The sequence below is a fragment of the Epinephelus moara genome, chromosome 5 (genome assembly GCF_006386435.1).
Source record: "Epinephelus moara isolate mb chromosome 5, YSFRI_EMoa_1.0, whole genome shotgun sequence".
Lineage (NCBI taxonomy): Eukaryota > Metazoa > Chordata > Actinopteri > Perciformes > Serranidae > Epinephelus > Epinephelus moara.
Genome location: NC_065510.1, coordinates 7,333,377 through 7,357,011, shown reverse-complemented (window position 1 = coordinate 7,357,011; position 23,635 = coordinate 7,333,377). Strand labels below are relative to the sequence as shown.

General features: G+C 39.8%; 1 protein-coding gene across 2 annotated transcripts in view; it reads right to left on the bottom strand.

Annotated features, from left to right (window-relative positions):
- Positions 1–1,054: 1,054 nt before the first annotated feature.
- The window catches only part of rac2 (Rac family small GTPase 2), a 24,834-nt gene continuing 2,253 nt past the window's right edge, over positions 1,055–23,635 (bottom strand). Inside the window, exons 2-7 of one of the 2 annotated variants that reach the window (XM_050044640.1) lie at positions 16,543–16,614; positions 12,748–12,865; positions 10,457–10,519; positions 5,339–5,498; positions 2,594–2,727; positions 1,055–1,662 (exon numbers count right to left, since the gene is read on the bottom strand). In XM_050044640.1, coding sequence (XP_049900597.1) covers positions 2,597–2,727; positions 5,339–5,498; positions 10,457–10,519; positions 12,748–12,865; positions 16,543–16,614 — 544 coding nt within the window. In that variant the 3' untranslated portion in view covers positions 1,055–1,662; positions 2,594–2,596. Of the gene's footprint in view, positions 1,663–2,593; positions 2,728–5,334; positions 5,499–10,456; positions 10,520–12,747; positions 12,866–16,542; positions 16,615–23,635 lie in introns of those variants that run through there. The other variant, XM_050044641.1, reaches the window with a different exon arrangement.

The following is a 23,635-nucleotide window of genomic DNA, read 5'->3' as shown; positions in this document are numbered from 1 at the left end:
GTATGTGATTTGAGACACACCAGTTGAGTACTCCCTCTACTGGGAAGTGATTGGCTGAATTTAAAACTAATACATTTTTCACCCACAGGGGATTGTGAGCCTCTGATTGGCCACATTAAAAAAATGATTGACACATACCCCGCCCCCTCAAACTTGCATGCGCCCATCTAAAACAGCAACGGTAGAACTCGCGAATGCGCATGCGCACCTCTACAACGGTTGCTCCTCGGCTCATATTTGGATGAGGTAATGGGAGCTTTGCTTCTTTTTCTACAGGAAACAAAATGGCAGCAGGCAGAAGCAAAAGACCATGCACTACAGTTAAAAGGTAAGATAAAATACAGTTTTGAAGACCTTTTAGGCGAAAAATAGGCAATGCAGTAACAGAATCTTGGTTTATATTTTATCAGCACTACATACTTTTAACATTTTCTTTAACCTCCATTTTTACAATACACAAAACAGCATGGCGCCCATTCATCTTTCAGAAATGTGTTTATTACAGTGAAACAGTGCACTAAAATTTCTGAAGACATTTATGGTTTATTCTGAGTTTGTTCTGCGTTTGAGTTTTACCCCGGTGGTCCTGATGCAATGTGATTCCTTTTGAGCTACACAGGATTATTTGTTCCCTCACCAACACACAATGACACACTCACATACACTTAGACAAATAATGAGCAATGTTTCCCACCTGGCGGGGTGATGAGTATAACCTCTCTCCCACAACACTATTAATCAGTTAGCCTCTGTTAATCAACGCAAACAAATAAATCAAATTGATATCACTGTCCTGATGTCTTGCCCTCTGGGGAAGCAAAGTAAGACAGATGATACCTATAGCAGCTGGTAGAAAGCAGTCGGATATATCAGTGTTACCTTAGACAGACCCTCCTCACAGAGCTCTTTTATTTTATTGCCCGGATCCTGTAGATGATGGTGCGTGTCTGATCCTGCAGGAAGCTGTACAGACTATGTAGTAATCAGCCATGCGTTTTACCAAAGTTAAAATAGTCATGTCAACTCTGAAGAAATAATATTCTCTCTGCTGATGTTTTACTTGATAAAATGTCTTTTATTTTAATATCACAACAAATAACACATTTGTTAATAACCTTTATTCAAATACAACATTGTTCTGCTCCCTGCTCATACAAAAACTACATGTTTTGTCGTTGTTTGTCACTCTAAATACAACACTTGTAAGACATTATGAAGCGATCTTATTGCATCTTTGCACTCAGTAAGAAATATTATCATTATTTGAAGCTGCACAAGACACCTGAGAGCAGTGAGGTGTGGTCTGGTGTGCAGGAATTTGGTACATTCTGCTCCTGGTCTTACAGTACATTTAAGCTAACAGGGTGAGTCTATAGTGTGTCAACTGGGGCAGTCTGTTGCATCCACATATAGTGATTTCTTCTGATAAACTGGTGTATTTTACAGAGGAAATTTAGTGCAGTTTTTATAATGCACTTTAAAAATCAGTCTCTAAGTAAGCTGTACAAAGGTTTGCTACCATTTTGTTATAACTGCACAAGCATTGTTTTTTAACCAGTGGAAATCTAGTTGTAGTTTTCTACTGGAAACATAAACAGAACTTTAAAATCTTCTTCAACCTCAGGTCATCAGTCTGAATCTCTCCTTTTCCTCTTCCTGGTCCTGCAAGAATTGAAGACAATGATGACCACATGAATGTGTCACAACTTGATTAAAACACACACACAGGTTGAAATGGCAATGCGTGTAGGATGTCTGAGAAAATGTAATCCTGCTTCAGTGTTAAGAACATAAAGGATTCGTTCTCTCAGCAAAGAAGTGACTCATTAGTCCACATGCAATTTTGTAAAAAATAATTTCTCTGTCACATGTCTCCAAATTCTCTTTGTACCTTGGCATATTGAAATGCCAGCGGGATGCTTTCAGTTCTACAATAATTATAATAATAAAAAAAATTAACTTCTCTTTTTCTTGGACTTTGTGTTTTTCAGTTGCTAATGTATCTCCTGCAGAGAAAAGGCTTGGATCATTGTCAGTCATATTACTGCTGTATTTTCTAGCTCACTGCATTATGTGTCTGTCCTCCTCCTGGCAAATTGGAAATCTGCCCTGAAGGGTGGGAAATAATTACCCGAGTACTGTGATAGGATTTTTTTTTTTTTCCATACCAAATGTGACATTAGGTAAATCGTTTCAGAAGAAACAACCTAGCCATATTCTCTGTGCATGCATTATCATGTTTTTCTAATTGTCTTTAGTGTGTCTCTTTGTGTAAAAACTACCATATTTTTTCAGTTGATTCTCTTTGGCTAGTTTTCTTATTCTCTTTGTCAAGTGTGTGAAACTGTATGTTCGGTGAAGAAGAAGCCTTTGAATCATCTATCAGTGATCAGCCAGTTCTCACTGCCCAGTACGCGATCAAGATTCCTCACAAGTTGTGTAGGATGTGTTCAGAGTTACGATCCAGGAAAAGCACACAAATGAATGAATCATCCTGACCCCTCTTACTCTCCCTCACTTGTTCACTACATCATAGATTCCTTTCTTCACTGACCACTCTCCCTCTCTCCCTCTGTGTTTGCTTCAGTCTTACCATTTACAGCAGTGAGCAGGGCTTCTTCTTGACTTTGGTGGGCTGGGGGCAGAGCACGGCCCGGATGGCCTCATCAAACACAGTCTTCAGACCGCGCTGGGTCAAGGCTGAGCACTCCAGGTACTTCACTGCGTCTAAACATATAAACAAGGACACAGAAAAACACACATTGATAAAACTACACTTTGAAACATAAAGAATAAGTGTGTTAAGTAGGCTGAAGTAAACAAGCAGCATTATGTAATGCCATGTACGTATCCAGCATATGTAAACTGCATTTTTTAACCATACTTTTCAAGAAAGACTGGTAATCCTATATAACCTGCATGTTGAAATACAGTAATGTTAAAGCCACTGAAACATAAGGAACATGTCAGCTGGGGATCTAATGGCTAAATTTCTCAATCATTTCTAATATTGCTACTCAGAGTATTTATTTTACTTTAATGATAATATTACTGCATTTTATTTATAAGTGCCTTTCAGAACACTCAAGGACACCTTACGTGAAAAAAACAAAAAACAAAACAAGCAGCAATATATCCATAGATTCTGTAATATACAATAAAAATTGATAAAATGACTAGAAAAAAGGTATAAAATCATCATCATAAAGTCATCACCAGGGCAGGTAACCTAAACCTAATGAAGTCGCTGAAGAACAGGAGTGATATGATCCATGGAGGGGGTTCTAGTTATGATTCAGCCTTTATGCTCTTCTTAGGTCTTCACCAACTCCCACAGGGCTGTACCACAAAGCTAGTTCGACAGCGCCAGGCTTTCTTTGCCTTAGCTGGCTCGACAAACCCTACAGCCCCCACTCAGAGATAACAGGTATTAGCTTGTTGTTAAGCTTTCTCAGTGCATGTTCCCATAACATGAATCAAATGATGTGTTAAGTTCGTCATTTGACTCTTAAAGTTGATCGACTGTATGCCACATACTTCCGCTATTGAATAATACGGAAGCGTATTGCATTCACTTGACAAATAACATAAATTTGTTTTGTTGAGTAATTTTTTCTGTTTTTCGGAGTAATTTTTTTATTTTTCTGTTTTTCGTGGTAATTTCTTTCTGTTTTTCTGAGTATTTTTTTCTGAGTTAAGAGAGCAATAGAACAACAGACACTTTCATTCCTTTCTTGAGAGCTCGATATAATGGAAGCAAACATGACCCGCTTGTTTAGTTTAATCCAGTTTTACTTTGTTTTGGGTTTGAGACACTGGGAGATACTCTTGTCTTTAAGTCATATAGATGGTGTTATCATTAGTTTGTCGACTTTACGCAGGCACTTTAAGACTTTGCGGTTGTTCAGACGAAAAGCCCATTCAGATCTGCTGGACATTGCAGTGTTTCTCCAGAATCAGTTGGGCACATATGGCAAGCTCCATGGATACAAGATGATGCATCTGAAATGCATTCAGGCCGGCTACGTGGTGACTCAAGTAAGGTGCCTGCCTAAATGCTCCATGATCTTGTTTGTTTGTTCAGTCCTTGGCAAACTAGGCTTATCAGAGCTTTTTGAATAGCAGCATTTGCCTGTTACAACAGGAAACAAGTTTAATGAGAGCCATGAACTAAAACAGTAAAGTTGTGGGCGAGAAAACCAAAATAGTGAGCTAAAAGACACTAAAACGCCCCACAGAGCTGAAGAACACGGCATTCTTTGTGGGTTTGTCACTACAAGCAACCACTTTCACATAACATAGCCATTTAATCCATTGGTAATATAAAAATGTTGATTGATGCAGCTTTAAAAAAATTAATTTGATGGAAAATTAGCAACTGCAATCACAAATGTATCCATGGAAGCTGGTCAGAAAGGCTAGAGGTTTTATTTTTCTCTCAAGGCTGATGTCACGGCAGCTAATTATAATGGAGACAACTGTTCATGATTTTACTGTCAGTGAATTCAATATACTACCTCAGTTAGGGCAGTAATCGCAGGCAGCACATCATAGGTTAACTATAAGTCCCTGACACACCAAGCAGGCAGTTGACTGTTGGTCAATGTTGGGCTGTCAGTGAGCGTACGTCGCCCCAGTCTTTTCGGTCTGTCCCGCACTGTTGGCAGTTGGCACTAGTCGGCAGTTGTCGGCTTATTAGTGGCCAAGTCAGTGTGTTGAATCAGTGTCGGAGACGATGGAGACGGTCAGTAAATTAAATTAGAAACAAACATGAGGAATCAAACAGCTAAAGTCAAGAGGGTGTGAGATCGGAACAAAATTGTTATAGTAGGTACTATTTTTTTTTTTAGCCACTGAGCAGTTTAGCAGAACCAGTGTGTAATTGTGTTATTGGTACACAGTAATTTGTCCTTTCAACATGGGATTGTGCGGTTAATGTGCTAACTGGCTAACTAGCATCTTGAATCCATCGTCGGTCTTCCTGTTTCCATTTTGAATGGCAAATCCAGACTACCGCTGCCTTCTGGTATGGAGGGTTTTTTACTTTCACGCAGGTGCAGAACATAAGTGCTCGCTGGCCATTGGTTATAGCCTTTGTGGTGTGTTCAAGTGCAACTTTTTGACTGAGACACAGGTGACATGAGACGATGCAACTGTTGGCCTTCATCACACCTGGGTCTTTGATGTCCGTTGGGTGTGTCTGGGCCTTGATACACTGACTACATTTTCATTTATCTTATCACTTACTGAGCGATAGGGACTGCTTTGTTTCATCAGCCAAGGAGGCTACACAGTTCTGTCACACTAGACCTGAGAGGACCCTGTGAGTATTACTCACCTATCTCCTTGGCCAGAGCGAGACCCTGAGGGTAGGTGATTGGTGCCAGCTTCTTTTCCTTCAGCTTCTCAATGGTATCCTTCTCGTCCCTCAGATCCAGCTTGGTGCCCACCAGGATGATGGGTGTGGAGGGGCAGTGGTGGCGAACTTCGGGGTACCACTGGACAGAGGTAAAGGCAAACAAAAAGAGAAGAGAGAAAGAAGAAGACACAAAATGGAGGTAAGTGTCGGAGATGAAGAAAACGACAGGAGGTGAAGGGAGACAAGAAGGTTGGAAGCCAAAAGGTACAAAAAGCTGGGTGAAGGAGTCAGCCTGGTTCCTTAAATTCTCGTGAAATAAGTCTTAAAATGCAAATGACATGCTGAAGGTATGAAATCCAAGTTTCAGCCTGAACTTGCAAATAATTTCACAACATGATTGAGGTTTTCATTTTCAGACCTCTCCCAGCTGCCTCCACTCTCCTCTTACAATTTCTCTCAAAATTATAGCGTTTGCTCTATCTCTCAGCCAGGTCCCCACTAGTTTCCCTTCTTTTCTTCAAGCCTTTCCCTCTGATCTCAAGTTTGCTTTTTCCTCCTCACCTCGTATCTCCTTTTCCCGACTTCTCCCTGTCTCTCTCTTCGTTTTCCTCAGTGAGGAAATGAGAGATGCTATCTGCTAAAATAATTAAGTTAGAAATAAGATTCTGTTAGCGCACACAGTGACGGTTGTAGTTTTTGATTGGCACATCCAACCTGCTTAGTGAGAGAGTCTGCTCACAGGCCAACCCGTTGACATGGGGATTATGGATATTACCTGATGGGTTGTACTGCTGTTTCTTTTAGCCACTCTTTTTTAAATGTTTTACTGTGTATGTCTGAAATTCTAAACCTCTGTGTAATACAGATTCATGGACTCGTTGAATCTCCTCCTCATTCAGCAGCTTACTTTTCTTTTGAGGTCTCAGTAAAACAAATTTAAATTAAATTCTGCCACAGTAAATTCTATCTTGGTTGCAGCCAATAAGGAAATTGTCTTGTATTGTTTTTTAAACTTGACTTTCAAGTGAGTATTCCCTGAACTTGGCCTGTTCTTTTCAGCAGGTCCACTTAACATATACTAGAGCCTTAGACTTTTAGGTTAGGAGTTAAGTAAAAGAAAAGAGGACTTGTCTTACTTGAAAAATGACTCCTTAACGAGTGTACTTGACTTGAGATGCGGAAGCAAAACAATTCAAGTTTCAAGGTTTGATCTGTAAAAATTCCATTCTAATAAAGGTCCATTGCAATTTGCAGTGACCCAGAAGAACTTGAGACTTGATTTGGATGTGTTTCAGTTGACCTGACACTAAATTTGCTTAAAAGCTTTCAGAGTTAACTGTCTTGTTTGACTTAAGATTTGACTTGAAGCTTGCTCCAAAGGACCTTAGACTTTGACTTGTCTTGAATGCTTTATGACTTGTGTCGGACCTATATCAGTTGAGTTAGGACTTGACTTTGACTTGTCTTACTTGAGTTTTGAGACTTGCTCTGAAAGACTTTAGATTGTACTGTGACTGTGACTTTTCTTGAATGACTTAAAACTTGGACTTGTCTTGAATGACTTGTCTGTCTCTGGGTTACCTTTGTGATTGTAGGCTGGTTGTACAGGTTCTGGAGTTGCAATTGTTTATTTCCAGTTATCTCAATGGCCTGGTTAACCCCTTGGGTCAGCTTGTATCTGTGTCCAGGTGATTGGTTTCCTTACCAGAAGACATAGGTATTATAGAATATAATGAAAATATTACAGAGTGTGTTTGCTGGCAATGAAACTCCTCAATTTCCTGAGGAGACAGAGCCGCTGCCTTGCTTTGTTGGATAAGTTTATTGTCAGTGATTTGTTCCCAGATATTTTAAGCGGGTTACCTGCTGCACTCTCTGCTTCTTCATGATCACAGGCTCAAAGGTGGGCCCTGCGCTGCCTACAGCAATCTTTCTGACCTTTCTGTCCAGATGATTGAGTCTTGTAATGTAGCACAGAGTGAATGCTATCTGATTGGTGATGGATGGACAGTGAGTGAACAGGGGGCCAGACAATCTATACTCCACCATGTCATTATGCTTTGATTTGCTTGACATTTAGCTGCACAGGTGCCTTGCTGTCAATAGTTATCCACCTCTGCACAAAGGATATTCAACCTGCTTTGCCTGAGGGTCAGTTTTGCAAAGGGCAGGAGGCCAGGGGCACATTTCTAGGATTGGAGGACATTTGGGGCTTAGCCTGTCGGACTTTTTGATTTAAATTAAACCCTGTTTTGATGCTTTTTATGAACTCCGGCATATTATTTAAATTTAAAATACAAAAAGGTTTATTTCCATTATGAAATAGAAATGGTTGGTGGGCCACTCGGCACTTTGTCGCCGTAAGTTAAGTATCACTACTCTCTTCTAAAATTCAAATTCAAATGAAGGAAGGAATGTGAAGGGAGGAAAAGGTTAGTTTGAAGGCAGGAAGAGTCTAAAAGGTCCAGAATCATAAAAAGTTCATCCTGCAAAGAATTAGCCATACAGTATATCTCAGAAATGACTAAATGATGTTTGTATAGTGCAAACAATGCCAGCCAAAACATTTAGTCTCCGTGTGTCTGTCATGATCATACATGTGGGAAATACATTTAAATCTCATTATCTTATTCACACACTGGTAATGCAGTAATCATTTGTACGTTTGGCCAAATACAGCCTATTTTCTGAGTGTAAAATTATAACCAAAGCCGTCTTTCTGCTTCTGAAGTTTCACTTTATAGAATTCCTGCTTTTACCACCAGGCACTCTTCCTCTTTAATTTCCCTACATACCAACTAATCTAGTGGGAACCACTTTCATGGCACCACTCCAGTCCCTTGTTACTATGGTGACTCACATGGAATTCAAAATGAAGAGCAAGGCATAGGTGATTCGTATTCAAACGGATCTAATCAATATTCATGATGTTATTTCATTTGTTATATTGTGTTGATGTTCTTATAGGATATTTATATGGTTGGGAGGCAGTGAGTGGCTTTGAGAGAGACTCCCCTTTTGCTGCGGCACTTGTCCTTGTGTCATCGAGGAACAGGAAATGGAGAGCGTATGAAACTACTATATAACCGAGAAAGCACTTTAGATGAGAATGCCGTGCATAAAGGCTTTTAATCTCACAATGCTGCAAATACATTCTGGTGTTCCTTTCAGTGTGTCGAGGTTAAAGGGGTTGAATGATTTAACCTACATGACCCTGAATAGAAATAAGCAGGGATAGAATATGGACAGAGGGATGGATGGAGATTTAAATCTAGAACTGAAATGAGTAGTTGATTAATTGATTGGCACATTTACGCCATGTATTCAGTGAAGGAAATACCAGACATTCATTGGTTCCAGCTTCTTCAACTTGAAGATGTGCTGTTTTTTGTACGTTTGTGCTGTTTTTCTCTAATTACTATGATATAATAATTATTTGCTTATTATTATTATAAGCAAAAGGCTAACACTAGGTTAGCATTAGATATCTGCAATAATATTGGAATCATAAGATCACAAAATTAAGGCAAAAATACTCTCATTTTCCAACACCACTGATGGATAGCTCACTTCAATTTCATGAGCCACAAACCATGGCAACAACAAACGTGTCCCAGCTGTGCGCATCAATCTTTAGTGTCCCCTTGAAACCGTTTCTGTTATGTTTGGACCTTCTTGCCGCAAATAGAGAAACATGCTGCAAGAAGCTCCAAGCATAACGGAAACTGTTTCAAGGGGACACTTGGGATTGATGTGTTCGGCTGGGATATGTTTGCTGTTGCCATGGTTTGTGGCTTATGAAAATGCTGTGCATATATCGTCAGGTGGTTAAGATGTTTGCTCATTCGTTTGTGTGGTGTCTATTTGCACGTGTGTTCTTAATTTGCAGTGTGTTAAGCTCTCAGGGCCACCGCACATATTGGCTTATGACACACTCCTCTTTACATCACTGTTGTTTGATGGAGTTGCCTCCTTAAATTTGATTATTTTAATGATCTGCGAGAGCCCAGAATCCAATTATCTGTCAGACAAAATGTCAAACACTCCCGACTTAAATCCCCCCTGTGTCACTGTCATTCTGTCTTTTGTTATCAAAAATCTTTGTTTTGTTATTGTCTTACAAGAGCGCAGTTGAGAGCTGAGCCTGCTCTGTAAAGTCTGCTGTTTCACCTACTAATTATGGTTAATTGCTCCTCCATTCTTTTTTGTTTTAGGCCTTGCATACACATGCAAATCACTTCCCAAACATATAATTCAGCAAGTGTAGCAGAAGAGGCAGCGACAAGATTGTTTTTCTTTTATTTATATACTGTATAACCACTTTTGTTTATTTTAGGACTGCTTGATTCCCTAAAGTAAAAGTATATATTTAAAGTGGGTGACTGTTTTTTCAGGTGACATATAAAAAGGTCTAAATAATAAGGCCCGTTTCCACTGAAGAAGTTCCTGGTACTATCTGGGGGGCAGGAACTTTACAGGAACGTCCTCTCGCTCGGCCCTCTCAACCGCCGTGTCTCCACTGAGAGGGCGGAGTAGGAGGAAGGTTCCTGTAAAGTTACCGGGCTCTGGATGTGACGTAATCGTTGCGCGATTGACCGGGGCGACGCGGCAAAGAAACAAACAAAGAAGAACAACAACAAAGAAGAAGAAGCAGAAGTACGAAGCAGAAGTAAGAAGAAGAAAGCAGACATAAGAAAGACGATAATCAACATGGAAGGAGCTGAGGTGGTTGCTGGGTTTCTGGCGTGTCTCTTCGTTTACATGGCGGTGGAAGCTATGAACAAACTAACCCTCGTCTGCTGAGTTTTAAAAATGCTGGCTATTTTGTCGCTTTCTGTTGACGACACATCCCCGCCTTGAGTATATCCAATCAGCACCAAGTAAACCCCAAGCCCCACCCAGGAGTTTTTCGGAGCCGTTCTGAGTGCCTACTCCGAGGCAGGGACTTGTTTAGCCCCTGTAAACGTTCTGTAACTCTGTCCTTCAGGGGTGGTTCCTGCGGTGGAGACACGCACCAACGGCCCCGGCCCCGTAAAATTACCCCGAAGTTCCTGCAGTGGAAATGGACCTATAATGTACCACAGATTGGAGACTCACCTTAGCTCTGACGTTCTCATAGGACGCTGGGCTCACCAGGGAGAAACAGATCAGGAAAACATCCTAGACAGACAATGAGATGAGAGAGAGTAGATTAGAGGATTGATTTGACCCCACTGGGACTCTGACTACATGTCTACTGCAAATTTATATAGTTCATGGTAAAATATTTATGTTTCTCCGTAGGCTACCTATGGGGAATGATAAATGCTTGACTCATTTTATTGCAAAGGACATTATGAGCCTTTTTCTATTGTGGAGAGACTTGCTCTGCCTTAACTGTGTGTTATGTTGTTGAACAAGTAGTTGATGCTTGATTTAAAATGGGTCCAAAAGTTCTGGTAATTTGACCAAAAAATCTTAGTTTCAGTCTGAGAGTTTATCTTAAATTAGATTGCAATTTGCTACACGTAAATAAAATAAAATAAATCAACCACCAACCACAGCTGGTAAAGCTTTTCAGTTTGATGCCATGTATGCACTGTAGGAGGGCAAAACTTTGGAATGAGGTTGTCTCAACAAACGTGAACCCAGCCAGACACAGAGAGAAACCATTAAGGGTCCGCACCCCCATAGAGGAATTATCTTCTATCTATCTATCAGTGCTAGTCAACTCTGTCTTCTTGCATGTCTGATTCATCCCTGGCAATCTTCTGCAGGTATGTCCTGACATCCAGCAATCACTGTGTTCAAGGGGGACATCTAATCATGACCTAGCGGGTGGTCATTAACAATCCACCTCCACTAGGAAAAGAATTCTTCTGTGTCTGACTTGGTCCGTTTTTACTGAGAAAAACGCAGTCCACATATCTGCCCTTTTGCAGTGTAGACATGGCCTTAGATTGAAAAGTTTAATCACCCAGTGGGTGCTCTGCTAAAGTGGAAATCAGCTGTGATTTTGTTGGTGGTTGAGTTTGAGTCAGAAACAGTTCATGAATTTTGAAAGATGTAGTCAGTGGGTGTATTTTGTGTCGAAGCAATGGAACTGCTGTTGTGCTGACTGTGTCAAGTGTTTTGAAAGAGGGAGCTCTGTTCAGAGAAATGCTTGAAGCCAATGTAAAAAAACAAACAAACCAGAAAAAAAACAGTTTCTTTTCTGGCACAAAAACAGCTTTAATTTATTCAAATTCAAATTAAATTTTGCTTATTTGGTCTCAAAAAAAAGGAACATCTTAATCCAAATAACACCCTCAATACAACTAAATATAGCAGTCATTTTGGCCAAAGCTAGTCACACTATCCTTATGTAGGTGTATACAGTGTGTGTTCTGTTTTTCTTTTATATTTAATAAATGTACTTAATTGCCAATTAAGTCCCACATTATAAGATAAACATTATTTCTAGGAATTTCTACGTAGATTTTTTCTTTCTGATATTAATCACAGAACTGTATTTAATTGGTGACCTTTATTTAATTGGGTGGTCAATAGACTGGGGAAAGTTGTATACTGCGAATAAATTCAGGAATTTGTTGAAATAATAAATTGAGTTAAAAGAAGACTTCTGCCCACTCCTTTTTTATCTTTGTCTTGTTTGTTTGGACGGAGTGCAAATGCCACAAATTCATACAAATCTGGAGATATCACACAAAAAATGTTTAGCTTTGGGGAGGTGGAAAAGTTGGTGTATCAAAAAAAGGATGGATGCGACAAAGTACAATGGAAAAAGATTTAGCTAATAAATGATGACGCAATTTTACTTTCATTATATGACTGGTGCTCGTTTAATTACATCATTTCATTGCACTGTCTTCTTCTGCAGTGGCACCTGACTGGAAAATAAGCCCATCTACTTCTTATTCTGATGAACCACCTCCCAATAACAGTAGTGGAATGGAAACGTGCATAATTGTATTTTCTTGTTCCAACATTTCAGTTACATTTGGATGGAAACTCGACTTGTGACATCATCTTTTTTCCCCCACCTATTTTGCCTGTCAAATTAATGTAGCTTGTGCAGGTTGTAAATGGATCTGGAAGCCACAATCTCAAATCTCATGGGTTTCACAGCGGGAGACAAAGTAGATGTTATCTTTACTAATGAACCGTGCAAGTGTGTGGACATGTATTACTCATGTTGTGGGGACTCGCTTTCCTTTTAGGGACAAAATGCAAGTCCCCACGACATAAATCAATACAATTTAGGGTGAAACCCTGGAGGTTGGGGGTGTGGCAAGTAGTTGATAGGGTTAGGGTTAGTCCCCAGGAAATGAAGTCAATGTAATGTTCTCTGAAGTGATGGAAACACGACTGTGTGCTCTTTGTGTGTGCGTGTGTGTGTGAAGATGTACCGTCTGTGGGTAGGACAGTGGGCGGAGCCTGTCATAGTCTTCCTGTCCAGCTGTATCCCAGAGTCCCAGATTGACTGGCTTGCTGTCCACCATCACATTAGCTGAGTAGTTGTCAAATCTGTGGGGAGCACAGCATCAATCAATCAGTCACTGAGCTGGTCTGTCCTTTAATAGATTATTTAAACAATCAATCATTTGATTTATAAATGCCACAGAAATGCCATCACAACAAGGAAGCATTGCATAATTAGACATCTGACAGGAGAAGCTTACAGGAAATAAAGGAGTTCATTTCAATACAGCTTTCATGATAATAAGCATGCCTTTGTTTTTACAGCATTAGAGATATGAGAAAAATGTGTTGCTTAGTACAGTAAGTAGCTCATTAAACCTGCCCAGTTAATGAGCACTAGACTGGTCCTTAGACTGGAAGGATTTGGATTCCCTTGCTGTGTTTGCCTGCCATTAAAATGCACAATATATTACTGTGTGTTTATGGTAATGGCTAGTGTTATAGACAGTAATATGTAAGCAACACTGCCCTCATGTGGTCATATAGACACACTACAGACTAATTTGTCAGCTTTGTCAGTCACAGTCATACACTTTCCTCTGGGCCTCCTGCATGTGCACATGTTGCTACAGAGACAAGCACAATTACCAGATAGTTTCAGTACTAAAAAACAATGAGTGCATTAATGAAAATGTAAAAAAAAAGGTAAAAAAAAAAAAGATGCGGCCAAGTGCGGCCAGTTGTGGCCTGCAGACCAATTTTAAATGGCCCGTTGCTTATCGTTCAAAATATACAGCGTGGTCCCCTGCACAATATTGCTCAAACAAACAACATCAATATGCTTTTTTCTGTTAACCTCATGGTGCAGGACTTTTATACATTTTGTAGACATGCATCAAGAAGGAACTGTGCAAGCGGAACTAGTTTGTTTTCATAAACAGATGATAAACAAGCACACAAAGAGTTACCCAACAGCAGACATTTCCTGCTAGGTAACAGAGATGGCCACGACAAAGAGGCGCAAAGTTGATAGCAAGTGTTTTGTTTTTTTTAATAACCTACATAAAGGGAGAAGCAGAGAGAAAAAGAGAGATCTAATCTGGCCCCCATTCAAAAAGGTTCAGACATCCCTGGTTTAAGAGATCGAGAGATATGATATCACTCGTGTTCTTACCTCACTTCACTGGTTAGTTTTAGAGCACTTCATGGGCCTAAATCCTGATTAAAGGCTAAAGACATTATTGTGTCACATTTATACATTTTCTCTCACATGTATTACCTGACTTTACTTGTCTCCTGGTTGCATTTGTAGTCCTAGAATATTGTAAAGGTTTATCAGCCAATCATTAATATCGTCCAGTATTCGCCTTGTTCACTGCCACTGGCCTATCTGCAAATAATATGGCAGTCCCCTCTGGCAGTGGCCGATATGTTTCTGTTGTGTTGCATCAATTTTGTGCAGGCTAAAAAGCAGGTCTCGAGACTAACAATGTCCCATTGTCCCAGGGACAATAAAAAAAAATGCTTGTGTTCTTTAACCCTGAGAAGTCGTCAGGGTTAAAGAACACAGTAAACTCACTATGGATGCGTCATGGGGACACAACCGATTGTTTCTCTGGTGCTACATTGTAAGCAACAAATCCATGTTGAAATCAGCAGGAGAAGAGTTAGTTAAAATTAGCTGTTTGCAGCCAATGGCCGGAAGTAACTGCTGATGGAGGTTGCATTGAGTTACATTATGATGCATTCAAGCTCTTATCAGTAAAAATTACTTTTCAGCAAATGTAATAGGTTCTGATGATGTGTTCGAATGTAATTTAAAATGTAGTTTTTGGTGAGAAACTTGAATAAATCTATTCATTTGAAGAATAAATCCCTTGATGTTTTCATAGCGACATAAAATAGATTTTAGAGAGGGAATTATGATGTATTATATGTAGTAAAAAGGCTTTTGAAGTTGATAATAAATGTTTTTCATGTGAACGAAGGTAATTAAAAGGTTGTTTCATTGTGTATGACTGAATGTGTGCTCATTCGACGGTTGTGTTATGCAGGATTGAATGACTTTAAAGCAACTCAGTTGTTTTATTGTAATGAAGATTTCTTTATTTCCCTTGCACAGAAGGGGAATAAATAACAACAAGTAAGGAATGATGAAGTCTCCATTATCAGTTTTGGTGCCAACGTGGAGGCATGAATGGTCCCACGCGCATTGTTTGAGCGTTTGGTCACTTACCAAAGAAATAAGAAGTAAGAACATTCATTTCTATTTTTATACTTTTTGCAGTCAAACTCAAAAGTTTTTGACAAGCTATGACTTGGGAGTTTACCTGACACCTGGAACAATCATTACCACCCCTTAAGGTACTTATGCGATGGAAATGTAGACCTGGCAGCGGGAGATATTTCTAGTTCCTTTCATAGAACACTTTGGTACCAGCTATTAGCCAGGAAGCTAACATTATGCTAGCAAGATTCAGAGTCAATAACACTGCATCCCCCAATTAATAACAAGATTTTCACAAATGATGCACCACGTGCAGAGGTGGGTAGAGTAGCCAAATATTGTACTCAAGTAAGAGTACTGATACTTCAGAACAATATTACTCAAGTAAAAGTAAAAAGTAGTCATCCAAATAATTACTTGAGNTATATATATATATATATATATATGTAATTATATATGTAATTATGTACTCAGAGGTGGATAGAGTAGCCAAATATTGTACTCAAGTAAGACTATTGTTGCTTTAAAACAATATAACTCAAGTAAAAGTAAAAAGTATTTTGCATTAAAACTACTCTGAAAAGTACAATTTATCCAAAAAGTTACTCAAGTAAATGTAACTGAGTAAATGTAACTAGTTACTACCCACCTCTGACCACATGTAATGTTACTGTCGACTGCAGCCTGAAGTATCAAGTTGAATAGTGGATGGGATGTGAAATGATTATGTTCAGAGGGGCAGTGTAGTACCTGCGGTGTGTGTTACAGTCTCCCTCCTGTTAGTGATATCCAAATGAAGCTTCATGAACCACCAGTTGTATTTGCAGAACACGCTAGATGATGCACTTGGTGTAATGAAAAAGGCTCAAGGGATGGCGATGCAGTTTGGTGTCCACCCTTTGCTGAACAAAGAGTGCCAGAGTGGACCCAAAAAATAAAGGAAATGGTTCATGAAGCGTTATTTGGCCATTGCTAGTTAAAACCAAACTGCATTACCATCCCTTGAGCCTTTTTCATTACACCAAGAGCGCCATCTAGTGGGTTCAGTCAATACAACTGGTGGTTCATGAAGCTTCATTTGGACATAACTACCTGTGGTGTTCAGAGGATGAAGCACTGAAGGCGACACTCAGTGTTGTAAATCAATTGTAAACAGAGGATTTGGCTGCGTCCCTAACTCATATTAGATTCATTTAAGGCAGTGAACAGACTGTTTAACCGCAGCTACTTAGTAGGTGTCCATTAACAGTTTTTAACGGACCCCATTCAGCCGATCAGGATCCAGTATTTACCAAGACCATGGTACAACCACAGAATAAACGACAACAACTAAAACACATTGATACTGGCGATTGGCCAAAAGTTATTTTAAACATCTGTATCAGTATCGGCCTAGAAGTTAACAATCAGGGCATCCATAGTTTCTATGTAAAATACCTAGTAACTTTTGTGAAAGGTGCTATTTGATATAGTTGATTCTTTTGTATGTTTTTTTATGTACCTTCAGAGAGAGAGAGAGAGAGAGAGAGTATGTGTCTTTTTGCGTCATACTCACACTGTAGGAATGTACTCCCCGGGGAAGGCATTGGTTGTGTAGCTGATGAGAAGACATGTTTTTCCCACCGCTCTAGATCACACAAGTAAAAACACATACAGTGAGACATTATGAACAGGCAATATCAATGTTTCAGGCTAAAAGAGACGAAGACAGTGAGAGAAAGACTGATAACAGGCAGGTATTTATTAGGAGATGTAAGCTTTGTCCTGAGCCCATACGACACACTGACAACAGCAGAGAGAAAGTACAATCCCTTCATTTTCATAGTATCCTTTTCTTAGAATTAGTACACAAAGTCAGCACACTTATATCATTCACTCTGCAACTTTGTGATGCCAATAAAACGTCACACAGGGAGAGCAAACTGTATTTCCAAAGATTGTAGCTCCTATATTTTAATTTAGCATTGCACTGTGAGACAACTGCACCACTGTATATCATCAGTGTGAATTCAAACCATAGTTGGATTTAGTGTGTAGCATGGATTTAGGACACAGTAATATCATAGAGGAGGAAGAGGATGAGGGATGGGTGAGCTAATAGACTGATCTTACAATCATCACATGTACAGTATCACAACTTTATTCTACACAGTATTCGCTTTATGCCACATTTTTTAATGGATATTGAAACATTACATCCTGTAACATGTTCATTTTTGGATCGCAGTTAGCAGCTTGTCTGAACTTCCACAGTGATGAAATAGCATGGCTGCATGCAGGAGGTGATCAAACAAGTACAAACTGGCCCTGTTCTTATTTTGTTCCAGAGTTCTGCTCTCAGTAGTTCAACAATAACACCAGAACTCGTGGCCTGTCTTCACCAAGGCACTGACACACGGAGCACATAGCATTCTGGATGAATCTGTGAGAAGGTGAGAAGTTTCGACGAGTTTCTTCTGATTTCTTTTCTTTTTTTTTAAAATTAAACAGATGTTGCAAAGCGAGAAAGAGCCTGTTATGAAACCAAGTGATCTGCTGCTCCAGGCCTAAATGTTCAATCTGTGGTTTGCCTTTAAGGATGATCACACTTTTGCTCACATACAAGCTATAAGCAGGCATGTCTTGGCAAGACTGCGCCCAATTAATAAGGAACTTATCAGCTCATAAGAGGCAACCTCCGGCGCTAAAAAATGGAAGGCAACACAGAAGTGACAAAAACTGCAGTTCCTTGAATGGCCACTTGAGGCCAGCACCAAGAGTGAGTCAGTCCCCTTAGACCCCCATGTTAAAGTGACCAACTTTACAGTAGAAATAAACATGTTCACAGGCTGTTTATGAGGTGTTGCTGCAGTCTGAGCCAGATCCACCCCTCACTTCTTCACAACTCCACCCTCTGGTCCAAATATGGTTATTTCTGGTTCCAAAAATCCAAGATGGCACTGGCCGAAATGCCAAACTCAAGGCTTCAGAACAGGAGTCCACGAACCAATGGGTGATGTCTCTGTAGCTACGTCCATTATTTTAAACAGTCTTTGCTCATTACCCACAATCACAGTCCCTCCTGTAGTTCATCACCACCAGCATTTAAAGATCCCGAAACCCGTTTTTCCAATCAGCCTCAATTAACTGACAGAGTTAGAACGATACAGGACATATCACATGAGAGATTTCTGTATTGTGTTATTTTTCTGTTGAAGTTTCTTTGTTGAAACAGAGCATTTGGTTTTAAAGTCAAAGACTACATAAACCAAGCATCAAAGCTCATTCTAGACTTGGAAAACCTTTTTGACAAAATAATCTTAGCTGCTCGTTTGCTTGCTGTTTGCCTTGTTTGTCAGTTAAAACTCCATCCACTGATGAGAGATGGGGTGAAAAGCAGCGGGAACGGCTAAGTGGACCTCATGACCTACAAATATTAAAGATCTGAGTGCTTTCACATCCCCACACAAGTAGGAGTGTTTGAAAAGTGGAATCTAAATGCTGCAGTCCATTCATAATCACAGCTATTATTGATGCATGATTCAGGCATCATCATCAGCATCAGCTGAGCAACAAGTCAGGGGGATTTTCAGTAGTTAAAGCTCTTTTTAGAAACATCGGGTTATATCTTATCAGATCAGAAAAGGCGTTGGCTCTGAAGGGTGTACAGACAAACAGCCTAATTGGATTAGCAGCTCAAGCATGCATTGTTTGAGACTACGGTAGAGATGAGGGGGCCCAGGAAAGGTGCATTACACAATAGCTGAGGTACAGTAGCCAGATCTGTTCAGCACCATGGGTAACAACCAGGAAGGTTACAGAGATGAGTATGTGTCTCTTTACCCAGCACCGATAAAATGGTGTGACTTTCTGAGTAAGTTTAGGGTTGGGACTGTTTTGTGTTAGTTCATGCATATCACAGATACACACACAAATAAACACTTGTCTTTCTTGATGTTTAGCCATGCAGATAGTTTCACTTCTAGTTGCCATGGTACACAATCATGCCAGATAAAAATTTCCCTTGGACAACTCCTGCTGCCAGGCAATGAAGGTGGCTGGAAATTTAGTTTGTGGTGCAACATTAAAAAGTCCCACCTATTTAGAAAAACTGTGGACAGCTTGCAGTATTTTTGATGGAAAGATGTTCCCAATGGACACGGGGAGATCTGTATATATATGTGTGTTTTTCCTCAACAGAGGATTGTCTTTTAGATGATCTGGCTGTGTCTAAACGCACTTTGTCTTACACAACATATTCATTTTATTTGTGTGCACATTGCCCTACAACATTATATAATATAATAATATAATATAATATAATAATACAACATTGATTTAAAAAAGGGTAGTCTCCATAGCATTTTAACATTTTTGATTTGTAATAACAAACAAATGCTAAACCACTGAGTGGCTATTATGTGGGGGATGGTGAATCAGGTTTGTACTTATACCTACGAAAAGTAATGCATCAGAATTCTTATAAAACCCACGCAGTCTTCAGCCAGTAATTCATTTATGACCCACGTAATTGTAAAAGCTTTCTAAGGTACATCTTCACCATGTTTTTTTTACCCAAACCTAACCTCCATAACTTTAGTTTCCTAAACCTAACCTACGAACGTTTATGTTAAGTACCTAACACAACGATATCCAACCATGATTGTTTTCATAAACCTAGCCTACATAACTTTACTTTCCTAAACTTAACATGATGACACCCAGCCATGATAATTTTCTTAATCTAACCTACGTATCTTAATGTTAAGTATGTAATGTGACAACGTCCAACCATGATTATTTTTCTAAACCTAACCTACGTAACTTTACTTTCCCTACTTAACTTGACGTGAAATACGTAACGTGATGTCGCCCAACAAAGATGCCTTTCCTAAACCTACCCTAGTCTCGCTCACAAGACCTTTCTCAAGAAAATAAAGGTCTGACTGCACCGACTCTCACTTTAAGATCGGAGAAAAATGCCCCGGCTGCTTGTATTTCTTTCAACCAATCACAATCGTTCTGAGCGGTGCCACAGCAACGGTGCGCTTGCAAAAATATTGCCGGGGGGAAACAGGTTTTGGTGTAACACGCCCACAAAAATATCGCCTACAGGACACGAACCATGGCAGAAAAATGGCTACATCCCCGCAAGATCAAACACCGCAAAAGTTAATAAAGGACGTGTTGAAAACTGCAACCGGAGGTGGTAGGGCGGGACTTCAGCGGGTGGCTCGTTCTGCCCAATGAGAGGCTGATCTATGCAGCGAACTTCCGCCCACTCAGACTAAACCTACCCCAACCTGCAGGGGCACTACTTTTTTTTTTTTTTTTTTTTTTTTTTTTACATATCATACAAATCATTGAGGATATGGGAAGTGATGTCAGACACAGTCTTTGAGCACAAAAAAGGAAATTTCCCTCTGCCCCGTTATATTCGGGTAGTGGCAGAAACATTAGCTAGACTCAGTGGAGGATATTTTGATCTGTGCTCATAAAGGTAAATTGTATGCATGTTTTGATACCACTAGAGATATCAGAAAAAAATATGTCTTATACATATACTATATCTATAATCTGATATGACCCTATAGAGAGAAGCTGAAAAAACTTAGTTAACTTTATAAAAATGGGTACACCAAAGATCTCTTGAAGATTTTGTAACAAAAAAAAAATGCCGTGTGCATATAGATCAGTCTGTCATCATAAGGTGGCATTTTAAATAAGGCCAGCCCAGGAACAAGATGACTCAGTGGTGGTATGAGCAGCCCAGCTGTCAACTAAGAAAAGCTTTGCGTGTCTGTGTGGGTACTTCTATCTTAGTGAGGACCAGTTTGAGTTTTAGACATTGAGTTTGATGACATGTTGTCAAGTTATTGAAGGATTCAGACTTGGTTTTACAGTTAAGGCTTAGGTGAGATGTTTAAGTTTGGGTAAGGCATGCAGTTGCGATAGTTAAGGTTGGGAGTGTGGGTGAATGAGTGTGTTATGTCAGTAAAGGCCCTCAGAAGTTTAGAAGCGCCAGCACTTGTGTGTCTTGTGGTTGTGAGTGAGTCAAATAGGAACTGATCTGTTTCAGAAGCATCAGTTAGGCTACTGAAAACAGGAACCAACCAAACTCATCTCACAAGAAAAAAAAAGAAAGACTTCAACCTCTGTTCTGTCTCTGTCTCTCTGTTCTTAATCTGGTTTTCCATCAACTTTTCTGTCCCCATTTGACGCCATCCTACATCATTTGCTTTTAGCTTGCAAACTTCTCAAAGGAGATTAATTTTCACTCTGTCTCTGTCTTTCTATTCTTCACCCTTTTCCCCAGAGAAACAAGATCATTAGATCTTGCTTGTATTTCCTCCTCTGTTTCTTACTCTCTTTTTCTCTTATTTCATGTCCGCCTGCTGGTTAGAATCTCGTAACCATCGCAACAACTGACTTTCTATCATTTCTTCCATCTTAGTTTGTGAAACCCCCGTCTCCCTCTACTTGGTTCAGTCCACAAAGCACAAGCCGCAATAATTAGTCAAATGGCTTCGACTACATCGAAGCAAAAAGCTGTCAAGTAGTTAACCACAAGTCTGTTTCTAAGGCAGAGGGTATGAGAGGAAAGCTTTAATGTCTATACAAGAGGCAGTCAGGCTCAGTTTCTATTAGTTGAGTTTTACATGAGATTTTAAATATTTTTGTTTTTTTTAACTTTCAAACCTATAATTTTATAAAGTAGTTTAAACCTGCTCACTCCAGTTCAAGTGGAACAGCGAAATTCATCCAACAACAAACAGTGCTGGAACCTGGAGACAAAGTTGCAGGGCCACTTGGTGAACTACTATAGCTGGAGAGTAGCTGTAGCTGTTTGTACTGTCATTCACTCCACTCTGGCATTTTGCTCTCAGGATTGTGCACCCAATTTATTAATTAAAGTGTTTAAGAGGGATAAAATTTCTCTGGGCTAGTGGCTGTGAGTTATGCTGCATTAACATGGAATCAGGCAAACGGCAGACGGCAAACCGGATGTCATGTTTGTGGACGAGAGAAGGACGGTAAAACCTGGGCTAGGTCGGCAGAGAATACCGTCCACGGCAACGGTAGACGGCAATGCCGTCCAAAGTTAAAATATTTTAACTTTTACCGTTCAACCGGATGTGACGTAGTTCCAAAACAGAAAAGAAAACATGGCTGAACTCGACAACGAAAAGCTAGTGCTTTTGGTGCAGCAGCACCCAGAATTATATGACCAAACTTTAAAAGCCTACTGTGATGCTTCCAAGAAGGCGTACATATGGGACACGATTAGCGCAGAGCTGAGTGGAATACCAGGTATGTAATATGAAACATAACGTTATGAATTGCTTTATTAGCTTAGCGAGCTATCTGGCCATAACATCGCCAAAGCAACAATCATGTGTCACGAGTCACGTGTGTCTCATTTTGCCGTCGTGCCGTTACGTCGGACCACTTGTTTATTTCTCACGTTCCGTCCAGCAGATGTCTCCTGTCTGCCGCCTGCTGTCTGCCTGATTCCATGTGAATGCGGCATTAGTGTGAGTTAGCTTGACCACTATTACAGCAGACATTTATCTAGGCCCATAATCAACTCTCAAAATTATCTGCAAGACATTCTTCATTTGTGGAGAAGTTTATATTCCAAGACTTTAAAGGTCTAGTGTGTAGGATTTAGTGCCATCTAGTGGTGAGGTTGCAGATTGCAACCAACTGAAACTACTGTGTGCCAAGCATTTAGGAGAACTACAGTGGCGGACGTAAAAACGCAAATGGCCCTTTCTAGAGCTAGTGGTTGTTTTGTCTGTTCTGGGCTACTGTAGAAACAGCATGGCAGAAGAGACCCCACTCCCTGTGAAGATATAAACAACTCATTCTAGGGTAACAAAAAATCAACAATTCTTAGTTTCAGGTGATTATACACTAATGACAACATAGTTTTAAATATTATTTTCCATTTCTGTCAATATATCCCCCTATATCCTACACACTGGACCTTCAAGGCTTCTTCTTAATGTCTTCGTTCTATAACTAGTACTATGAAATAATCAAACCCAAGACTGAACTGACTGATTCTTATTCCTGCTTAATTCCATCACATGAGATTATTACATTCATCTCCTTCGTGTGTTTTTTTTTGACATATTTCATTAAATTCAGCCTGCCATATTTGGTAGTCAAGTTAATTTTATTTATACAACTCAATGTCACAAATCTCAGTCTGCCTCAGGGAGCTTTACACTCTGTACAGCATACACCACCCAGCAGATAAGGAAAAACTCATCTAACAGGGAAAAAATTCAAGAAATTTTGGATCTCCACTAGAATTTGAAATATGGTGAATTTATGAGGGTTTGTAATTTCTCAAAGACCAACAGGCTGCTGCTTGTCATAGGTTCCCTGTGGAGTTTTAGACCTCTGTTAACTGTTTTTTTTTTTTGTCCCCATTTTGTCCCAATGCACATGGGTGACAAAATACACAGCCTAACCAATGGTGTCCCACTATTCCTCTGATCAACAGGTGGCGGCAACATGCCAAGGTGCCAGCAATGTGCCAGCAAAGGCAGGGTAGAGGAATACTGCAAGCTAGTCAACATGATTGTGCACAAATACTATGAGGAAGGAAATGCACTAGGACTGTTTGATAGACCTCAAGAATACACACAGTGTGTTTT